This window comes from Raphanus sativus, chromosome 8, assembly GCF_000801105.2.
Source record: "Raphanus sativus cultivar WK10039 chromosome 8, ASM80110v3, whole genome shotgun sequence".
Lineage (NCBI taxonomy): Eukaryota > Viridiplantae > Streptophyta > Magnoliopsida > Brassicales > Brassicaceae > Raphanus > Raphanus sativus.
Window position 1 is genome coordinate 5,279,725 of NC_079518.1, and position 15,587 is coordinate 5,295,311.

Below are 15,587 nucleotides of genomic sequence, written 5' to 3' on the forward strand. Positions count from 1 at the left end.
ACACGAGGATAATTAAGACTTAATCAAAAATATTATTGGCCAGTTTTTATGTTTAGCAATATTTTATATAAAATATAAATCTTTAAAATTATATAATAGCCCAAGTAAGAATTTTGGATAACAATATTTTGAAAACTGATCCGGACACTAAACCAGACGATTTACCGGATTACCGGGTCATTGAGTCGACCGCAGGTAAACCGCGGGTGAACCGCATATTAATAAATCAATAATAATATATTAGCTAATAAAATAAAAAAATAAAAATATATAAAACTAAAGTTGCTACTTTCTAAATATCTTTAAAATATAAAATAATAGTTTGGATATGTATATATTTTATGTTTAATAAACATTTAGAATACTTAACTTAATTTTTTATATTTTTATTTTCATTTGATATACAACTAAAAAAAATTATCTATTGGTTCAACCGGTACCGAACTTTGGGTTTTAGTGGGTTTGAGCGGATTTTTGCGGGTTTTTTACTAAATCCAACCCGAATTTATTTTGGGTCACCGGGTTTTCCGGTTCAACCGCGGATCCGGGTTAGATTTCAAAACACTGGATAAAACTATTGTTTAACTTATCTATACTATTATTTGAGAAGTAAATTTGCTTAGTTGTCATGTATTCCATGATTTTAGGTAATTTTGCTTATTTGTCATGTTTTCCATAGTTTTAGGTAATTTTATTTATTTATTATATGCTTAATAATTATAATTAATAGTTTTGCTTATTTTTAATAATTTTAATTAAACATGTGATTTAAGATAATCACAATATTATAACATCTTATTTAGGATATATCATCTTATTTATAATTATTTTGAAATTCTTATTTTGATGTTTTCAGTAAAATTTTAAGTAATTTTACTTATTTGTCATATTTTCCATTGTTTTAGGTAATTTTGTTTATTTATCATATGCTTAATAAATATAATTAATAATTTTACTTATTTTATATTTTAATTAAACATGTGATTTAAGACAATCACAATATTAAATCATCTTATTCAAGATATATGATCTTATTTATGATTGCTTAATTTTTGGATATATATTGGTTGATTCTCATTTTGGTGTTTTTTTTATTAAAGACTCATTTTTGGTATATGTTTCAGATTGATACTAAATATTAATTGATATAAGAAATGTATATTTGGTGCATCCACATTTTATATTGTTGGTTTATTATTTCATTATCCGTAAGTGATTAACTATAAAATAAATGCTGACACAAGAAAAACTATCTAAGATATCTGAAATTGTTTTTTTCATGCTTTATATTTTTCATGCTTTATATAAGTAAAGTTTTTTTATGCTGCCAAATGCATGAAAACAATTTATGCTAATGGTTTTTGAAAATTTATAAATTTTTGAAAAATTATTCTAATGGTATTTAATATTTATAAATTTTTAAAAAATTTTAAGCCCGCAAATGCGGGCAAAACACCTAGTTTACAAACATAAAACGGTTGTGACACATTTTAAATTTGATCATATCACAGTTTATATAATTAAAACGAAGAATTATCAATCTTTATATTGAAAAAACAAAAAAAAAATACCCGGACATTAAGAGTCAACAATGTGAAATTGCGAAGACAGGAAGAGTAGTATAATCCACAAAAAGGTGTACATACTGTTTTGATCTACAAAAATAATTCACCAGAGAAGGGGAGCACTACTGTTTTTTTCTTGTACGTAGAAGCAGAAACAACATATGCTCTTTATCTCAAACATACAACGCCTTCTGAGTTTTTACCAAGGTTTAAGGTCACTGACAGGACCAGCGGTCCAGTTCAGTACCTTCTCACCTTCCCTCAAGTATACGCTTCCATCGTGAGGTAACTTCCTAGCTAACCCGTTTAGTATCTGATGGAACGCGTCCCCCGGTTGCGCCGGTTGAGGAAACAGCATGGCTCGTTTCATCGAAGGATTCGCGAGGAGTCTCTGTTTCCTGAGGATCACTTCTGTTGGTATCGAGGTCAGGATCGTGTCTAGCTCGGGGACATCTTTTTCCGCAACAAAGACTCCTATCTCTTCCCAGGGGATAGCATCTGCGAAAGGCAGTACTATGTCGTCCGCTATGATAACTGGAATGCACCCAAACACAACCGCTTCGACTAGCCTCGGGCTCCACGGAGCCCATCCTAGAGGACATAGACAGAAGATGGATCTTTGCATGTCTTCGTAGTATGTTGTCGGGTGGTCTGTTGAGATGTCGAACAGAGGGTTGTTCTTGAAGTTCTCCCATACAGCTGCTCTTGCGCCTCTATACAAAGACCAAACTCATTCAGCATATTCCAAAACAGTTTGATCCTATTTACTAGTCTAGAAAAGATGTACCTTGCATAATAGCCACCTTCAGGGTCGTTGTTGACATCGTAGAACAGACCGCGGAAGTAGACAAAGATAGAACGTGGAATTTCTGGAGGAATAAGATGTGCCTGCATCTTTTGTGGTGGTGCAAAAGGTGGAATAGTGATTGAGCCTTGGTCTAAGCACACATGGTTCCTCTGTCCAAATGTCTGAACCAGTGTGGCACGCTGGAGTAGTGGAAGAATCCCTCTTTTAATGGCTTTTTCCTCCTGTTTAATGTCAAACTAAATGTTTAATTTTGAACACAATTCATTAATTAGACTACTCTACAATTCTATGCAATAAACTCATATATAAGCAGAGGCATTTATTTAAGCGATGATACAAGAACTAAAATAAACAATATTATCGTTACTAGATCAGTTATAGGGAGCTATTCATGAACAACAATCACTACCTGATAATGGAAGCAAGCACCAAAGTCATGTGGGACGACAAAGAAGTGATCAGCACCTTCTGTCCGATTCCAGTAAGGCCAGTTTGATGAGATTAGTTGAATGGCGCTTCTCATCATACGCGGAGATTTAAAAGGCAGTGGTAGTCCGGTGGGAGTTAGATCGCAAGTAGGGTAAATGGGAGCGTAAAACCAATCAGCTTCGTCGGGGTTACGCGTTCGGACAGGACTAGACAAGAGGAATCTGTGCATGAAAATCTCGGCGGCAAACATGTGGGTAAGACAACGAGGGTCCTTTTGGAGTAACTTCTTGTTGTACTTGCTTGGGAGATCGTATACATAAACCTTAAGCCTCCCCACTGGATTATCCTCCAATACATCACCAGCACTTCCTGCGTTTTTACCCAACTTCTTAAGCAAATCAAATTATACATTTATATATATTTATTTGAGATATTAGAGTATATTATGAAAAATTTATATGAGAATCAAAACACAACTTCAATTTTTATTTGAGTGTATGACACTATGAAAACATTTTAAATGTCTAACTCGAACAAGAACTGAAGAACATTATTTGGCCACGACAAATGTACACTAGTTTTGTGGAGAAGGTGATAAATATGCAAACACTAGATTACCTGAGATTCGCTCGGTCCGAGCATTATGCTCAGCGTTAGAAGCAGAGAATAAGAGAAAGAAAAGAATGATGGAGAGGGAAGATCGAGTCATCATACCGGACGGAGAAGTGTGGTGGGATTCGAGAGAGGAGAAGGAAGAGAATGTATTTAAGGAAAAGAGTATAGTTGAGAGGTCATGGGGGGAAGTGGTTGACGAGTTAACTTCGACATTAGGTTTTAAGGGCTTTTTTTATTTTAAATAAGAAGCGAGTTTGAAAATGAAAGGGGGAAGAAGGATGGAAAACGAAATAGCTTCAAGTCGCAGACAAGTAAGAGATGTTTTTTTGCTTGTCATGTACGTTCTTGTCTATTCAACGACCAGATAGAAACTGGTGAGCGTACCAGTATGGTTAGAATAAATATCCATTGGGCCTAGATAAACGTCGATAGGCCCATTATTATATTCCTGACCATGAATAACAATCACAGTGGAAGAATTACTCAGATCCGAAGAACCAAAGTCGTCCCGAAACAAAAACTGGTAAAATTTGAATATTGGTGTATGTTTGTTCTCAAGTTGAAAAAATTTGACTGTGAAAAATGATGAACATGTGTGTGTTTAATAGTATGTGAAAGGAATAAAACAAAAAAGAAGGAGTTAGGCCCGGTGTGTTTATTGTGGAGTTGAAAAGGCGTTGATCACGGCGTTAATCAACTACTCCCTCTTTACCTTCCTTTGTTTTAAGATCTCAATCAACCCAAATAATATGCAATCAATAGTTTCTTCTCATCACCTTTGTCTTCCTCCACCTGTCCTTAACCACAGTCTTATCTGCCACCGTGTTCCTTCGATCCGCCTCCCAAGCCATCGTTCTACTTCTACCACATCCCTCCGCCTCTTCAACTGCGGTAGACCCCACCACTTTCTTAAAACTTGTTCTGTTCCCTTTAATAGATATTTTGCTGAGCGGGGGACAGTTCCGTCAGAGCGTGAAGATCATTTTGGATAAATTGGTCATTTTCACATCACTGTGTGTTGCATCTGAGCTCGTCCCTTTTGGTTGTGCTCTGTCCGATTCCCTTTGTGTGTGTGTGTGTGTTTATTTTCAGCAGCAGCGAGTCGGGAGAGTGAAATAATGGCACCAGCAGGTAAAGAAGATGGGCAAGATCCGAGAATCCCTAAGATCGCCTCTTCCATTAGAGTCATCCCTGACTTCCCTAAACCAGGTCTACCTTTGTTCAAACTAGTTCAGTATCTTGATCTGTTATTCGTTCTTAATGTTTTTGTTTTTTTTTTGTTTTTTTTGTGATTGGATACTTTGGACAGGGATCATGTTTCAGGACATAACCACGCTTCTTCTCGACACGGAGGCGTTTAGGGATACTATTGATATTTTTGTTGAACGATACAAAGGCAAAGACATTTCTGTTGTTGCAGGTAACTAACTCATCCATACCCTATTATAGTATTATTACTTATGAGGTTCTTTTAGAATGTGAAAGACTCAATTCCTTTTTTTTTATATGTAATGAATTGGTTGGTTGATGATTATTTGTTTTCTCATATTTTGCAAATGAATGGCTTGTAAAAAATGGTCACAGGTGTTGAAGCAAGAGGTTTCATTTTTGGCCCTCCTATTGCCTTGGCTATTGGTGCCAAGTTTGTACCCATGAGGAAGCCCAAGAAGCTACCTGGTACCTTTTCCTTTCCTCTCTCTAGGTCCACCTTTCTATTTCTGTTTGAGTTACAAAGGTCTTTTGGTAAACCTGGTCAAATAAGCTTCTCTAGTCTGTTGAAATGTGACAAATAGATTTTTTGGTAGGAAGTTGTTAGTTTTCTTAAGTTTACAATTATCGTTATATCTCGGACTCCGAGCTAAGGTGGTGAGTTTTTTTATCTACCGATATATCGTCTACTCATTTGCTAGTTCATTTTTCTTTTGAGTATCGCTCTCCTAATGATATTTGGTGGTTTGTTTTAACAGGGGAAGTTATATCTGTGGAGTATTCATTGGAGTATGGAACAGACACGATGGAGATGCATGTAGGTGCAGTAGAGCCTGGTGAACGTGCTATCGTCATAGATGACCTCATTGCCACTGGTGGGACTCTCGCTGCTGCAATCCGACTACTTGGTAAGTACAACAAGATATTATATATCGCTGCAGCAGCATTTGCTTGAATAATAAATAACAAACAATGTTTCACAGTTAAACTTGACTCTTTTATTTATTTCTCTGCTGACTATTGGTGTTGTAGAGCGGGTAGGAGTGGAGATAGTGGAGTGTGCATGCGTGATTGAGTTACCAGAGCTTAAGGGAAGGGAGAAACTAGGAGAGGCGCCACTATTTATTCTTGTAACCTCGGATGCTGCCTAAACAAGAATAAAGCCCCTTTAGAAAAAGGAAAATGGAGGGTGGTTTATTGGAGTTTATCAAAAAAATGTGACTTTTCTTTGTGTTCTTCCTTTGGTTTAATGTGAGTTTATCATAACTGGCTCGGACTATAAAGGTTGTGGCATTCCCGCATGCCAGGATTTGATTGTGTGTTTTCCATCCAAAATAAAGTTCGAATTAATTGCATTTCCAATTTACATTATTCACATTTTTTTCTTTGAAAATCAAGTGATAGTATAATAAAGTTTAGTTTTATTTCTTTATAGAATAGAAAACGGAGTAATGGTGGAGAAGAAGTACGCCATTTTTGAAATTAAAAATAGGTGTGGGATTAAAGATGATGTATAAATAAAAGTGTGTATTTATAGGATTCCAAAAAGAATCTCAGATAATGTTGTTTTTTTTATCAACATGTTGTTTATATATTTAATAAAAGATGATGTGATAAAGTGTGTCTGTATATACTATTTAATAGGATTCCCTAATAATCTCAGATCATGTTTATAGTAGTACTTATTAAAAAAAGTGTGATTATGGGAATGTTTTCATTAAACATCATGGTGTAGTTAGAAACATATACATATGGGACCCAAAACAAAATTTCAGATTAAGATTAAAAAAGAAGAAAAAAAAAAAGGGAAAACACAGCGTGGTAGGCGCTGGGCTGGCTCTGCAAGCTTTGCTTAAAAGAGTGAGTGATATGAACAACACAGTGGAAAATGACAAACAACCTCGATTTCTGATCTCTTCTCTTTTTGATTCTTCCATTTTTCTTTTTTCTTTTAATTAAGTCAAATTACTGAGTTTATCATTGAAGCTCCCATTCGCGTTTCCTCATCTCGTTGATTTCACTCTCGCAGCTTTGATTTCAATTTCTCTTATTAGTGAATCCATTAATCGCATATCTGTGAAGGAGGAGGAAGAGAGATGTTGTGTGCTTGCTCAGGCGAGCAGTTCCGGTTCGACGACCAGCCTGGCTCCCCGGAGTCACTAGCCACCAGAGATTTCTCAGCTAGTGGCCTTTCCTCTTCCAGAACTCGAGGAGGAGGCGGCTCCGATTGGGACTCAAAGCTCGAAGAGTCTCAAGTGGACGAAGCTGAATCCACTCTCAAAGAAGCTCTCTCCCTCAACTACGAGGTGCTGGTTTCCCTTTCTCTTATCTTATTATTAAAAAAAAAAAAACTCAAAATCATCTCTATTGATTCGTTCCTGATTTTGTGTTATTACTTATTAGGAAGCTAGGGCTTTGCTAGGGAGACTTGAGTATCAGAGAGGTAACTTCGATGCAGCGCTTCAGGTCTTCAAAGGTATTGACGTTAAGATCTTAACTCCCAGGATCATCAAATCCATTCTTCACACAACAACTACTCCTCCTTCTTCCAAACCACCACCACGCTCCAGAGCTTCTCCTCCTCCTCCTCCTCCCACCTCCATGTCAATGCATTCCGTCAGCTTGCTTCTTGAAGCTATCTTGCTTAAAGCCAGATCATTAGACCAACTCGGCTCTTCCAAAGGTATAATCTTAAAAGATACAGAAACTTTGGATTGCACATCTATTCACATTGTTATTGTTTTTTAACCAGAGGCTGCAGAGGAATGCAAACTAATCCTGGACATGGTTGAATCCGCGTTACCAAGCGGCATGCCTCGAGTAGGAACCAGCGGAGGATTCGACAAACTTCAGGAGGTTTTCCACAAGGCGCTAGAGCTGCTTCCTTTGCTATGGACCAAAGCTGGGGACTTTCGTGAGACCGTCGCTTCCTATCGCCGTGCTTTATCCAGACCGTGGAATCTGGATCCCCAGAGGTTAGCTGTTACGCAGAAGTCTTTGGCTTTGGTTTTGCTTTACGGAAGCGTTGTTGAGGCGAGCCCCAAGGAGAGCATGGAGGAGGCGATTGTGTTGCTGATGTTGCTCGTGAAGAAGATGGTGGTTGGAGGGATACGGTGGGATGCTGAGCTCATGGATCATCTCGCTTACGCTCTTTCGGTTGTTGGGGAGTTTGAAGTGTTGGCGAGCTATCTGGAGAAGATTCTTCCGGGTGTTTATACTCGAGGAGAGAGATGGTATTTGCTCTCTCTCTGTTATAGTGCTGCAGGGATCGATGAAACTGCCATCAATCTGTTGAAGCTGGCTCTTGGTCCTTCTGAATCGAAGCAGATACCTCAGACTTCTTGGTTATTGTTTGGAGCAAAGCTATGTTCTGAAGATCCAAAACACTCGAGGGACGGCATAAGTTTTGCTCAAAAGCTCCTCGACTTGGCAAATAATCAGAGTGAGCATCTTTTGAGCCAAGCACACAGGTTCCTTGGTGTATGCTATGGAAACGCTGCGAGAAGTTCAAAACTAGACTCTGAACGGGTTTTACTTCAGAAGAAATCTCTCTACTCTCTAAATAATGCTGCAGCGATGGCCAAGGGTGACCCGGAACCGGATGTTGTATATAATTTAAGCGTTGAGAATGCGTTTCAAAGAAACCTTCAGGCGGCTTTGGATGGCGCGGTTGAGTATTCTAGTATGGTGGGAGGAGTTTCAACTAGAGGATGGAAACACTTAGCTGCTGTCCTTTCAGCGGAGAGACGGCTCAAGGATGCTGAATCTATTCTGGACTTTACCATGGAAGAGGCTGGTGACATCGAAAAGTTAGACCTTCTGAAGCTGAAAGCTGTGCTTCAGATGGCTCAAGAACAACCTAAGCAGGCGTTGAAGACATGCAGCAATGTGCTGGCTGTAATCCGGGGGCAGGATAAATCTGAACAATCTGAGGTAACTAGTTTAGGTGTGTCATAAATGAAAAATGTTTGTGATCTCTCTGACTACTATAATAATGCTAATATTCCCAGACTATGCTAAAGAAATATGAAACGGAAGCTTGGCAAGACCTGGCATCTGTCTATGGAAAGCTAGGTTCATGGTCAGATGCAGAAACATGTCTGGAGAAGGCAAGATCCATCTGCTTTTATTCTCCCAGAGGCTGGAATGAAACAGGTATGGAGAAAACAACTGGACTCAAAAAAAGTTAACTTCTCTCTCGTTGGTAACAATCTCAATACATTTTTGCTTATATCGTTGGGACAGGTTTGTGTCTCGAAGCTAAATCACTTCATGAAGAGGCTTTGATATCATTCTTCATGTCGCTCTCGATAGATCCAGACCACGTGCCCAGCATTGTTTCTGTAGCAGATGTTATGATGAAATCTGGAGGTGATACACTTGCAACCGCCAAGAGTTTTCTGATGAACGCCTTACGGTTAGACCCTAGAAGTCACGACGCGTGGATGAAGCTAGGACATGTTGCCAAAATGCAAGGCTTATCACAGCAAGCTGCAGAGTTTTACCAAGCTGCATATGAACTAGAGCTGTCGGCTCCGGTACAGAGTTTCAATTGACTTGCAAGGACTCAGGCAAAGCTAAGTGAAATCTTCTTCAGGCTCTAAACAAACTTGCAGAGTGGCCGGTTCTTGAGGACAAACTTTTTTTGGATGATTAGAGTTTGAAGTTGTAACTTTGTTGGATGGTTATGTTATATAAGACAAAACGGGTTATCTCAAAATCTACCTAGAATGAATGTCACAAGCACTTCCTTAGATGAGACCATTCATAAATAAGGAGTAACTTGTTGTTCTTCATAGTGTATTTACAATAGAGAGTACCGCTAAACGATATTTACTTAAACAGAGCAACACGCATACTCCAAAACCTAATTAAGCATTGTAGCTTGACTGACAAGTTTCTTTGTTGGTTGTGTGAAACCTCCACGTAAAGACATAATCCTTGGAACCGCAGTCAAGTTTCATTACATCGCAGAACGCTTGCACAATCTCCTCCTTACCTTTTCTTACCCACTCTATCTTCACCCAGCATGAAAAGCTTTTATCCTCTGGAATCTTGGAATCGCAGAAATGAATCATCACTTCCCCACATATCCTCTTCCCTCTCACCATCGAATCTAGCCACGAGCACTCGGGCTGTCCCATCATCTCCTTGTATGCCGAGTTCACCAGCCTGACCTTGTTGTTTGAATCGGAGATTATGGCAGGCAGCACATCGGATTCAACTTCTTCTTCAACCTCTTGTGGCGATTTCTTGCTGATTTGAGATGGTAGAGACGGGTTGCTTAGTGGGCTTATGCATGTGACGTTGATCCTTGATGAAACCGGTCTTATGGGCTGCGGTGCTATGACTCTGCTTGTGGCTGATGTTGTAGTTGGTGTGATGGGTTCTTGTAGTTGCTTCAAGAAGTCTCTCTCTTGTATAGCTTCTACGCTCTTGTTCAGATCAATAAGTCCCTTTCCTTTTATCTCTGACTCCATGCATTTGGAGAAAGGAGGAGAGCATTTAAAAAGAGGCAGAGTCACCAAAGCAGAAGAGCCACCATTCTCCGAAGCGTAGCCAACTTGTGCGAGATTAGGTAACCTAGCATGAGTAAAAGCCTCAAACGCCAGCGTTTTAATAGGGCCAAGCACCCGCTGTGTAGGAGTAGTGGAAGTGTTTGTGGTAGAACCAGATAATGACTTGGGCCTCTTCAACGCAAGATGAGACGTTGGACCCATACCACCTCTACCTCGCTTGCGGGTTCTAGTAGGACGAGCTTGAAGCTGTGGCCAGAGTTGACGAAGGTAAGGAGATTGGCTGATCTTGTGAGACATGCAAGAAGAAGAAGAAGAGTCATTATCATCGTTTGCTTGGGTCGTCCTGGGCTTAGGAGCAATGGGTCTATATTTGGACAAGATCTCCGCTGTCTTAAGAGTTGTGGTGGTTGAGGGAGAATGGTGCGAGTTATGAGGGCTAAGTATCTTTATCATGGCGTGAAAACTACAAGAAGACGATAGATGTTGAGGAGAACAAAGAGAGGTAAGGTTATAATAAGGAGAGTTAATAGCCAATAGAGAGAGGCGAATATTAAGGAAGAAGGACATATGGAGAGAAAAGGATGGGTACGTGTTAGAGAGAGTTGGGGATAGGGACACGTTTAATGTGCCATTCTTGCAAACAGACGTTGTGGGGATGTGGTTCGGTTCACCAATCACAGAGGTTATCACCGGAAAGCGTGTTGGTGCTGGACGTCATGCGTGCCTACACCTATCTTCTTTACTACATGCAATGTATATTCGAGGTTTTGTGAAAATTTTAATTGGAGTCTTTGGTTGTTCGAGATGTTATAGGGACGTGTGTGTAAGTAACTGGTCTCTGGGGAGGAACACGAGGCGGTTGCAGCTTCTGTCTGCTTCATGCAACGGTGAGGATACACGTGTCGATCTCTTAATTGACGCCAGTGGGTTTCTTTTCTCTTACGTGTCTTTGATGATGTCATCCTATGCTTTGCTCGACAAATACTAATCTTCCGTTTTCGAAAGGATAAAAATGTCGGAATCCTTTATAACTCAACACCAAGACGGTATGTTCCTACACCGAGTCTTCATACCCGTAAGAAGCTTCTTCTCACCGCTAGTTTTTAATCATATCACCAGGTCTATTCAGTCTTTCAAGAACCATCCCTCAAACATTAGAATCGGGGCTGAAGTTTGTGTACAAATATTGGTAAGTGTTGTTCATACCACCAGGCACATAATAGCAGGGTCTATTTTGAAATTAAAAGTCTTAATATTATAACAAAATCATGAGCTAGATATCATAGAACTCGATCAATATTCAAGGAGTGACACGAACAAGCTTAGAGGAAGAGAAATGTCTGAAAGTCAAACAAACAAAAAAAAAGACTATTTAAGGCTCTTACAAAATTCTTGGAAGCATATAATAAGTATACTTCCTCGCCAACATTCTTTTCTTCAACATCTCTATTGCGCTTTTCCTGTCAAAACCTAAAAGGGAACTTTCTTCAGAGTAAGAGCTTCCCCTCTCTCTCTCCCCCACCTCCTGCCTTATGTCCCATATATATGTCGGTGAACTGGCTGTGAATCTAAACTCTTGATAACTTCCATCCATGGTTTCTCTACCACCAAGATTGCATTCTTTGATAGATGTTTTAAATACAGAACCGGGTGCTTTGAAGTTTCGACCTCCTCTCGCTCATTCCTCTTACTCTCTTTTTGATACTCCTCGAACCTACGTTTTCGCCGGGTTCCATTCCCCAATTTCTTCAAACCAATGTCTGCAACTCTATCTTCTACCCTTTCAGACAAATCCATCTCTTCGCCTTGTTCCATCGGCTTCCCGAACTCAATTAGACACTTTGCTCTGCTTTTGCAACAAGTGTGACGATTAGTAGGGCTTTGTTTGATTTTTGTAGTGAAAATTGTCATTACTATAAAATCAGAAAGTACCTGGAGCTGTAGATGATAACAGATGATGAGCTTGGCGATGGAGAGAATGAAAGCCCTAGGACCTCACCAGGAATCTCTTGGTATCTCTTTGGCAAGCAAAGAGTCTGAAGAAGTGACCACTTGCCCAACTCTCTAGCCTCCACGTCCAATGCAAACACCTGGTTTGAAGAGGTGGAGATCACAAGCACATTGTTATCCCTGGGATGGAAACCAGCGGCTGCAACCGATGCACCATCAAGCCTTGATATGAACCAATGCTGCCTGCAATCAGAATTAGAGACTGAATGAGTAAAACATACAAGCCGCTGCTTGGGAATATGCAAGCCATAACCATATGAAGATATAGTACTGTGAATAAGTCCCTAACAAATAATTGCAAGTAGATCAGGATTAGAAGATGTTCACCTCTGTGTTTCCAGGTTGAACACGTATACGTCCCCAAAGCAATTAATAGCAGCTAGCCAATGATCATCTGAGCTAGTGTACAGTTTTGTAATTGGAGGTTCACGAGGAGGAGATTCACCTTCCTGCGCCTCCTGACGTGGAGTAAGGGTGTGTAATAGCTCCATGCTATCAGTCCCAACGGTCTGCAAAACAAGATAGAGTTAAGATGTTGGAGAAGGTTAAGCATGTAACAGAAAATTTGATACTAGCAAAAGAAATTGGCACATACATATATCTTTCCATCGTGCCCAGCTATTATCAGCCGAGAGCAGTCACGGCTGAAGACCACGGAATGTGCAGATGGAAGATTGGGAAGTCGCTTTCTGTTGGGACTCCATGGGTTCTTTCCAAGTTTATTTTTCTTCAACTCAAACAGACTTGGGCGAATTTGGTCAGAATAAGCAAAAAGCGATCCTGCGTTAGAAATTGCACTGCATATGATCTTTCTACCACCTTTACTTTTAACCCGAACTAATGGCTTGGTGGAGACACGCCCACTAGAATCACTGCTTATGTGAATACCAAGAATGTCTAAAGAACAAGAATCCTGAACCAAGAGAAGAGAAGTCTGATTGAACACTGTATTATGTACCATCTGCATAGGTACTCTCTGAGGCGCAGGGCATATATCATGTGGATGGAACTTAGTGAACTCTTGAACTGAGTATGCAAAAAGCTTTGCATCATCACCCGCTGAAATGAGCACTGGAACCCCCACATCTGCCCATTTATGGTAACTGATAGCACCCGGCTTCTCCTTTCTGCGCTGTTTACGACTTTTTCCTTTTGCATTACCGTCTGGAAGAGAACCTGCAAAAGGTGGGACTTTAAGAACAAAAAAATAACAAAAAGAATAGGCAGCTTCTAGATACAAGAAAACAATATTCTGATAAGCATTTGGTCAAGCTCTTTGAGAATAATCACAAAATTACGGGTGAACAAACTATCAGTTTTAACAAAGGGAAAGACTTTAACGTATTTGGTGGTATAGTTTCTGATTCTTTTCTAATAAACGCTTTTGAGCTTGTCTCTGTGTTTGCGGTCCTTCAAATCCAACATATCATAGCATGAATTTAAATGCAAAATTATGCTGCAAATGGTAAAAGTAAAATAACTCAAGACACCACTGACCTTCTGAACTAATTGGCACTGCGACAGTTAGAGCTCTGATGTCATGAGTATGAGACCTTACACAACCGATGTAATCCCACTTCTTAGTGGAAGAAGGTTTCGAATCTTGTGATTTAAATGTACCACCAGCGAGCTTATATAGAATAACCTACAAAAGGATGAAGAGAAAATTAGAAAGTTGACACCTAACAACCAAACAACACATCTAATGTTATGTTAAAACTATATGTGATTAGGACTTTTGAAACCTTGTAATTGGTAAAGTAGAACTATTTGTTTCTACTTTATCGAAGTTCCATATCTCGTCAAAGGAAAACCACTCTTTAAGATAGATAAAGTGTTAACTGACGTTGACATGAAGAAACACACAAGTTAAGTAAGTATCATTTACCTGTCCATCGGCACCAGCAGAAAACACACGGTTATGACTAGGGGCAGCTGCAAGAGCATTGACATCACCCTTGTGATTGGAGTGCGACTGCAAAAGGGTTCCATGCTGGCTATCCCAAAACTGAACACTTCCTGTACTATCTCCGCTGACAAGAACTCCACATCTAACACAAGAAGCGAACAAATGAAGACAAGATCATCAGCAACAGAACAAGAAAGACATAACTAACATATGAGAACGATAGTAATCTTTAGTTCTTTACCTCAACGAAAGAAGAGACCAAATACAGAGCTCAGACCCGTTCCCCAGTCCTCCAAGTCCAACTGTAATTCTATATACCTCATGACAGAGGTTAGCATCCCAGCATCTTATCAGCCTACAAAGAGTTGTTGACAAATCGAAAAAACATTCAGGGTTTTCTTTCCAACCAAATATGCATCTCTTACGAAAGCAAAAGTAAATATCCTCACCCATCACTACTGCCCGAGAAAATTCTCTGAGCATCCAGACTCCACGTCACACTTAAAACACGGCCTACAAAGATAACGTCCATAAATCTCTAAGCAGACACAACAATAAAGAATCAAAAATAATGGCGAGTGGGAGAAAGAAAAAAAAAAGTCTCACCACTGACACGAGGCAACGATCTAAAGTAAGTTAACTTGTCTGATTCAGATACATAATACATCCTCACGCAGCCATCATCACACGCAACTGCAAGACGCCTATCACGGACCTCTTCTGATTTCTCCTCGAACTCAGAATCATCATCTTCAACCCCACTTTCTCCCTCGTCGTCATCTGATTTCTCACTCAAGTATCCATTCTTCACCGTACCTTCTGGTTCAGCAGCGGAGGGAGGTGCTACAGCCATTTGCCAGATCGATACTCCGATTGAGTCTAACACAACCTGCACAGATAGATTTTGATATGAGAAAAACGAGTAAACAAGAGAATATGTTATACTTATAAAAGTGATACTCACCTTCTGCTTCAGGTCGAAAAGATCCCACTCTGAGACTGTGCCATCGATGCTCGAAGAAAACAACATGGCACCTACCCAGGCAAGGTGCGAGATTCTCGATTTTGGATCTCCATGGATGATCTGTAAGTTCAAAAAAAAAAGTCAACTTAACGAGTTTGAAATGTGTTTGACGAAAGAGTGAGGAATAAGAGGGGTGGGGTATACGAGTTGAGAGTGCCAGGAGAGAGAGCCAGGGGAGACGAGCCAGAGCTCGAGAGAACCGTCTTCGCGAGCTGCGGCGACTCGAGAGCCGTCGGCGCTGGTAGCGAGGGATACTAACGGAGATGGCTTCCAATTGATGGAGTTGCAACGGTATTCAAACATGGTGGAAGCGAAACGGAGGAGGGAGGCGAACTGTTTTCTCTCTGAGGAAAGAGGAGGAAGCAGTTAGGGTTTTGGGTTTTTTTTTCTTCGAGGGGTTTTAAGTTAGGAGCGGCGGTTTAAAACGGTTGGGTTGAACCGGTTATAGACTTGTGGGTATTATTGTATTAACGGGAGGGATCCAATTTGATTATTGACG

The 15,587-nt window shown here is 39.9% G+C and overlaps 6 protein-coding genes across 9 annotated transcripts in view; 2 read left to right on the plus strand and 4 right to left on the minus strand.

Moving 5' to 3' along the window:
- LOC108821772 (uncharacterized) overlaps positions 1 to 15,587 on the minus strand; it is a 102,513-nt gene that overhangs the window by 17,934 nt on the left and 68,992 nt on the right. The window lies entirely within an intron of this gene.
- On the minus strand, positions 1,579 to 3,556 carry LOC108820671 (probable beta-1,4-xylosyltransferase IRX10). The gene is made up of 4 exons (XM_018593671.2): positions 3,421 to 3,556; positions 2,783 to 3,171; positions 2,353 to 2,594; positions 1,579 to 2,278 (listed from the first exon to the last, which is right to left on the minus strand). The coding sequence occupies exons 1-4, from the start codon at positions 3,512 to 3,514 to the stop codon at positions 1,765 to 1,767; spliced, it is 1,239 nt and encodes a 412-aa protein (XP_018449173.1). The 5' UTR covers positions 3,515 to 3,556; the 3' UTR covers positions 1,579 to 1,764.
- LOC108822039 (adenine phosphoribosyltransferase 1, chloroplastic) lies at positions 4,056 to 5,981 on the plus strand. 3 transcript variants are annotated; one of them, XM_018595051.2, is made up of 6 exons: positions 4,056 to 4,308; positions 4,513 to 4,626; positions 4,727 to 4,837; positions 5,002 to 5,094; positions 5,385 to 5,534; positions 5,659 to 5,981. In XM_018595051.2, exons 1-6 carry the CDS (start codon positions 4,167 to 4,169, stop codon positions 5,775 to 5,777), a joined length of 729 nt encoding a protein of 242 aa, XP_018450553.1. In that variant the 5' UTR covers positions 4,056 to 4,166; the 3' UTR covers positions 5,778 to 5,981. The 3 variants fall into 3 exon arrangements, with proteins under 3 accessions (XP_018450553.1, XP_018450552.1, XP_056847652.1); XM_018595050.2 differs by having other exon boundaries at positions 4,080 to 4,308; positions 4,510 to 4,626; XM_056991672.1 differs by lacking the exon at positions 4,056 to 4,308 and adding an exon at positions 4,395 to 4,413.
- LOC108822034 (protein NPGR1) lies at positions 6,436 to 9,372 on the plus strand. 2 transcript variants are annotated; one of them, XM_056991667.1, is made up of 6 exons: positions 6,469 to 6,486; positions 6,681 to 6,932; positions 7,030 to 7,309; positions 7,379 to 8,559; positions 8,637 to 8,781; positions 8,872 to 9,372. In XM_056991667.1, the coding sequence occupies exons 2-6, from the start codon at positions 6,723 to 6,725 to the stop codon at positions 9,180 to 9,182; spliced, it is 2,127 nt and encodes a 708-aa protein (XP_056847647.1). In that variant the 5' UTR covers positions 6,469 to 6,486; positions 6,681 to 6,722; the 3' UTR covers positions 9,183 to 9,372. The 2 variants fall into 2 exon arrangements, with proteins under 2 accessions (XP_018450548.1, XP_056847647.1); XM_018595046.2 differs by having other exon boundaries at positions 6,436 to 6,932.
- On the minus strand, positions 9,404 to 11,270 carry LOC108822036 (uncharacterized). The gene has a single exon (XM_056991670.1). It carries the CDS (start codon positions 10,710 to 10,712, stop codon positions 9,498 to 9,500), a length of 1,215 nt encoding a protein of 404 aa, XP_056847650.1. The 5' UTR covers positions 10,713 to 11,270; the 3' UTR covers positions 9,404 to 9,497.
- On the minus strand, positions 11,378 to 15,473 carry LOC108823140 (WD repeat-containing protein PCN-like). The gene is made up of 11 exons (XM_018596413.2): positions 15,233 to 15,473; positions 15,029 to 15,148; positions 14,671 to 14,953; positions 14,514 to 14,577; positions 14,306 to 14,419; positions 14,044 to 14,206; positions 13,653 to 13,800; positions 12,751 to 13,331; positions 12,483 to 12,664; positions 12,078 to 12,338; positions 11,378 to 11,991 (listed from the first exon to the last, which is right to left on the minus strand). Exons 1-11 carry the CDS (start codon positions 15,389 to 15,391, stop codon positions 11,676 to 11,678), a joined length of 2,391 nt encoding a protein of 796 aa, XP_018451915.1. The 5' UTR covers positions 15,392 to 15,473; the 3' UTR covers positions 11,378 to 11,675.